Source organism: Petromyzon marinus, unplaced genomic scaffold, assembly GCF_048934315.1.
Source record: "Petromyzon marinus isolate PM22_M1 ecotype Great Lakes invasive population unplaced genomic scaffold, UKy_Petmar_22M1.pri1.0 PM_G_Scaffold_27, whole genome shotgun sequence".
Lineage (NCBI taxonomy): Eukaryota > Metazoa > Chordata > Hyperoartia > Petromyzontiformes > Petromyzontidae > Petromyzon > Petromyzon marinus.
Window position 1 is genome coordinate 1,506,657 of NW_027422839.1, and position 6,269 is coordinate 1,512,925.

Genomic DNA, 6,269 nt, shown 5'->3' on the forward strand with positions numbered 1-6,269 from the left:
TGCAACACGTTTTAACTTGTTAAGCCGTGTTTGAAATCCATGAGTGTGAACAAGACGTATGATTGATCCCCCTCCTTGTAATACGTTAGGATGGTGAGTGTTTTGAAGATGCATTGTGTACAATTTTTTACTTACATTCCATACTCATTGCTACGGCCCCGTAAACAGTAATTTAAATTACACTCCACACATCGAATGTAAACATGACACAAACGCATCCGCGAGCGTTCATAGCCATGCTGTAAGAATATCACGCTGCATCTTTTGAACAATTTTCTGGTTTCTAAATTACGAGTCGGGCCTCAGTCGGGAACAACAAATGTCCTTACGCACGACTCACACTTTGACGTTGACTTGGAGCTGCTGCTGCTGCTGCCCACGTGTTGCTGTGTGAGCAGCAGGACGGTGACGGACCTCCTGGTTGAACTCTGCGGTCCCTACCGGTTGAGCCCTGACGGCCACACCCTGGAGCTGCTATCGAGGGACGATGCATCGCCTCTACAGTACGGGCCCAGCACACTGCTGGGGGCCCTCGGTGCTGGGACGGCCCTCCTCAAACCTCGGCCCGCCGGCGATGACCGACTGGAGAAGCCGATGCAGCCCGTTGTCCCGGAGGTAAAGCGTTGATTCGCTGACGCGGCCTCGTCGTAGGTAAGACTTTGACAGTCGAAACACGCTGGAACCTGCGTAGAGATCTTGGAGTGACGGCCTTCCTCCTAAAAAGCCTCGGCCCGCCACTGATGACCGACTCAGGAAGCCGATGCAGCCCGTTGTCCCGGAGGTAAAGCGTTGATTCGCTGACGCGGCCTCGTCGTAGACAAGACTTTGTACAGTCGAAACACGCTGAAACCTGCGTAGAGATCTCGGAGTGACAAAGCTGATTAGAAAAATGGACGTGTAAGCAAAGTGGCCCGGTTCATGCGTACATGCAAATAACTATTATTAGATGAATTATAAGAGTTTGAAACTACACTTTGAGCTAGGTGTGGCTATGGGTGTGTGTTAACACAGCATGTGTGTACATTGTCAGTACACAATTTTAGTTAAATTCTCCTTAAGTACATTTTAGACGTCATTGCCTCAATTGGTTAGCTTCTGCATTAGGCGTCTTTCACACATTTCCTCGGCCGTGTCGTGCTTGTTGACACTTTGTAGAAAGTCTCACGTGTTGTTACAGGTAAAAGGATTTTGTACAGTTTTGTATTAGGGTCCATCTGTGGATTACCATGTTATATACATGGCTCTCCGATTTGACCTTTGTGATAATGTGCCGGATTCATTTCTGAACGCATGCTGCCGACTACACCGTCACGCGATAAGTTATCATCGGGAAACCTTGACCCCTTCGGGTCAAATCTACTTATGAATGGAAATATTTGTGAGACTGGATTTGGTTGGATTTTGGTATCTTGACTAATGAAACATGATGAAATGCCATTATCACATCATGCCTCACTGGATGCACCGGTTGGTGTTACCCGCCAGTTTACAACTTGCAATTTATCAATCTTTGAAATAGCGTGATCAACCGGACTACGCGTTGATTGTGTTTTGACCGACCGACTGTGTTGCTTTATATGGTTTCCAAATGTTGCTAAACCCTGTTTGTCTGGTATGCTTCTCTCTCTGTGTCCCCTGTTGTATCTGTGTTAGTTCCCCCCTACTTGGGTGTCTGTGTATACATCTGAGGTTGTGTCTCCCCTCTCTCTCGTAAACTTAGCTCTTCTGTACCTGATGATGGCTGCTTGTGTTGCAACCGAAACGTCGTACGCTATTATGTTATTTTATTATTTATACGTGACTTTACTGATAAAAAAACAAAGAGTAACTACATTTTGCTTTGGCTCAGTTCGCCTGCAGATCATGTTTTTACCAGGCTATACTTAGCATTCATCCAGTAGAAAATTTATACTGAATGATGATGCGGATGATGATGATAATACTTATCCATGGGTGGAATATGCTATGCAAACATTCTTATTTTAAAAATGTTTTACTTTTAAGCATCTTGTATAAACATTGCAACCTAATTAATTTTAAAGGAAAATATTTCCCTCTCGTCACTTCACCGGCTGTGATTATATTTATCACTTGCATTCAGTGAAAAGGATGGATTGCTTTTAGATCAAAGTATTTACGCGCCATACTTGGCTTTATTGAGAAGATAGAGTTGGACCGTTCCGTTCTTCTGTGCAAAGTTGAAGTCTGCTTCGAAAAGCGTACGATGCTTTTTGTTGTTAAATCTTTTAAATTTGACTGCCTCGTTACTTGGTAGTAATGAGGAAGTCAAATTTCCTCTTGGAAATATGTGAATGGTTGGAGTAAGATTTCAATTGGTAAAAGGAGACCGGCAGTCTTATGAATAATACGAAGGGCTAAGATGCAGCCACTTTGTGTGACTATTTGAGTAGGACTGTGGTGGTCAGGCAGAGTTGGAGTTGGTCAGTTTAACACGTAGCAGGCTTTCGCGACCAATATCCATCATAGAGGTTTTTGGGTTAGACCGCGTATAAATATATAAATGTTGTGTCGTGAAAACCCGCCACCACCCGACACAGCCAACTAGTAAGGGCTGTCGCGTAAACAGAACGTGGACGATTCGTCACTAGTACAGCACTCGTGTGTAGTGTATAGTGTAGTGTATAGTAGTGTATAGTGTAGTGTATAGTAGTGTAGAGTGTAGTGTATAGCAGTGTATAGTGTAGTGTATAGTGTAGTGTAGTGTGTAGTGTATAGTGTAGTGTATAGTAGTGTATAGTGTAGTGTCTAGTAGTGTATAGTGTAGTGTATAGTAGTGTAGTGTATAGTGTAGTGTACTAGTACAGCACACCGGTGTGTTGGGGAGCCAAGCCACAACATTTACAATCTGAGTACGACGTTTTGCCAGTAATTACAACCAGCTTCATCAGGCGACATCCAGATTTGTGGAGAAGTCTTCCTGTCTCGTTCCTTACATAGAGGCATAGATGCGTTTACTTTTGATTTATAGCCAGGTCAGCCTATACTGTCATAGTTTTATGCAACTGTTTCCATATTTCCTACTTTATTGACACCAACACAAGTACAATTAAATTACAATAATGAAATGCTCTTAAACAGAGATATGGATAGATATTGGTAATTAGAGACATGTGTTTTCCATGATATCCAAATCTATTACGTATTTCCAATTCTACTCTGCATTGTTTAGTCTGAAATGTAATTTAAGCCTGCTTAGCAACTGCAGGTGCTTTAATCCTGGGGATCAGTGAACAAGGCCTTGATCTTCTCTCCTGTGGTGGCTTTGCATTGTACACCAGGATCAGGGGCTAGTTTAGAATGTTTAGCGAGTATGTAAATGTTGTGAAAGCCCAATTGTACCAGAGGCCATGGTACATTAGTTGATATTCTACCAAATGACAAAACGTCTTAGATTTTATCTTGTGATGGTTGTTTATTGTATACTAGACACAGAGGCATATAGCTGGATACAGACCGATAACCTTTGGTGCATTTATTTTCATCTTACAAGTTTAACACGTAGGCTTTCGCGACCAATATCATTCATAATAAAGGCTTTTGGGTTGGATCGCGTTATTTATAAACGTGTCGTAACCCTTATTGTTAAATTAAATATATTGCAACTACAATTCCTTATAGGGGAAACTACTAGTAATTAATAACAATTGAATAATTACCAATCTATTATATAATTACAATACCCTCCCCCTATCCACCTCTAATCGCTGCGCCTGATATGAGTTAAATGATGACGTCACCCTACTGCTGCTCTATTTAAGACCGGGAGCAAGCGGAGAGGGCTTCACCATTCTGGCGAATTGCCCGATGATGCTGGATCTAATCACCAGCGAAACGTCGTATTCACAATGTTGTAAATTATGTTGTGGATTCACTCTTCTACGCGCAAATGGGCTAAAGTAGTGAACTAATTGTCTTTTACTCTTTGGTTCTATTCGGTAAAGTCACCACGTAGGTAAAAAAATAAAACAATAAAATTCTCACGACGTTTCGGCCACAACACAAGCGGCCTTCATCAGGTGAAGGGACCAGCCTGTCTCGAGGACAGCGCTGGAGTGAAACACAGCCACGCTCAGACTACGACCTTTAAGTTTGGCTGTGTTTCACTCCAGCGCTGTCCTCTAGACAGGCTGGTCCCTTCACCTGATGAAGGCTGCTTGTGTTGTGGCCGAAACGTCGTGATTTTTGTTGTTTTATTTTTTTACCTACTACGTGACTTTACCGAATAGAACCAAAGAATATGGATCCTTGCAGTCACGAAAGCTTCAAATCTAGAATATTTTGTCTTTTGTGAACGTGACACATGTTTACTGCTTTGGCCATGTCGGGTGGTGGAGGGTTTTACGACACATTTATAAATAACGCGATCTCACCCAAAAACCTTTATCGTGAATCATACAAGTTACACGATGAATTTGCTTAGTTAGAGGCTCTCCCCAGGGGTACAAATGCATGCATCCTGTCATCCAGGATATATGGAATATTACACAGCATCATTTGTTAAGCAGGTTATATACTGGTGATGTGATCCAGAAATTCGAAACCAGCTTACTTTCTGAAATCATGCTTTGTCTGCACTGCTGGAAAATATTGGTCTGGAAGGTCCATAGGCAAAATGGATGAAACATCATTACAAAAAGGTTTTTGTTGGGACTGAGCATGAGCCCAGTACAGAGTCACAGTACAAGGGGGGGAACAGAAAGACAAAACATAATTTTACAGTCTGTGTATTATGTATTCATTACCCATGATCCTCCACCACAAACTTGAGTTTGTGTATAGTTTTTTCTGTTTTCTGCTGCTAAATCCACCATAGCTTTAATGGTGCTGCTGTTCTCAACAGCTGGAAACAGCATTTGTTTAAAAGGGCAATCCACAAGGTCGAAACTGGTGCAGAGTTTTCCTGCAAAGGCAGAGGCCCCATTGGCTGAGAGACAAATACAATAACATTGTTATTTGTGTGAAGAGGTGGGCTTCCTGTCCCATTGAACCTCCACTACAGCACATCGTGAGGTTTTATACTGTAATTCAGACCAAGTGTAACCCAGTTTTAGTCCCCCTTAATCCACAGCCTAGCCCAGTATTTCATTTTTAAATGGAGAAATTTGATGAACGTTGACAGCTGGATCCTAAGAGGGTAAACGAAGACAGGATTTGTTAACGACAGCGTTCAATTCGTCGATCCTCTACTTAAATCTCTTAATTCTAGATTTGAAGCTTTCGTGACTGCAAGGATCCATACTCTTTGGTTCTATTGGGTAAAGTCACGTAGGTAAAAAATAAAATAACAAAAATCACGACGTTTCGGCCACAACACAAGCGGCCTTCATCAGGTGAAGGGACCGTGCTGTCATGAGGACAGCGTTGGAGTGAAAACAGCCAAGCTCAGGTCATGGCCCATGCACCTCCTACGTACATCGTGCTCATGTTTATACTAATTCCTTTGTCAAAGCGTTTTGCTTCCTCCCACACAGCTTAAAGGACGCGACCTGGGCTTGGCTGTTTTCACTCCAACGCTGTCCTCGTGACAGCACGGCCCCTTCACCTGATGAAGGCCACTTGTGTTGTTGTGGCCGAAACGTCGTGATTTTTTTTACCTACGTGACTTTACCGAATAGAAGCAAAGAGTATTACATCACTTAATTTGTTTTTCAGCAAACGGTGCGGCTGACGGTGAACTACTCGCGAGCGCGTAAGAAGACCGTAGTTCTGGCGAGCCCGCGCGTGGCCCTGCAAGCGCTGCTGCCCGACATCTGCAACGAGTGCGAGCTTGACGTCCACCACACGGCGCTGTTCGGGGACGCCAGCGAGACGGAGCTGCTCGATACCTCGTGCTCGCTGTCCGAGCTCGGCGTCAAGGAGGTGTACGCCGTCGACAGGAGCAGAGGTTTTGTTTTAACGTTACTTTTGAGCTGATGGAAAAGAACAAAAAATTCGTTTCGATTTGAAGCTTTCGTGACTGCAAGGATTCATCCTTCTTTGGTTCTTTTGGTAAAGTCACCGCCACGTAGAATGAGAATAAAATAATAAATTAATAAATTTAAATAACACAATAAAATTCTCACGACGTTTCGGCCACAACACAAGCGGCCTTCATCAGGTGAAGGGACGAGACTGTCTGGAGGACAGCGCTGGAGCCGCTTGTGTTGTGGCCGAAACGTCGTGAGAATTTTATTTTGTTATTTTATTTTATCAATTTATTATTTTATTCTCATTCTACGTGGTGGTGACTTTACCGAAAGAACCAAAGA

The 6,269-nt window shown here is 43.1% G+C and overlaps 1 protein-coding gene across 1 annotated transcript; it reads left to right on the top strand.

Annotated features, from left to right (window-relative positions):
* The first annotated feature begins 236 nt into the window (after positions 1 to 236).
* On the top strand, positions 237 to 6,016 carry LOC142913955 (protein cordon-bleu-like). Its single transcript, XM_076061082.1, has 3 exons — positions 237 to 241; positions 399 to 615; positions 5,674 to 6,016. The coding sequence occupies exons 1-3, from the start codon at positions 237 to 239 to the stop codon at positions 5,932 to 5,934; spliced, it is 483 nt and encodes a 160-aa protein (XP_075917197.1). The 3' UTR covers positions 5,935 to 6,016.
* Positions 6,017 to 6,269: the final 253 nt, after the last annotated feature.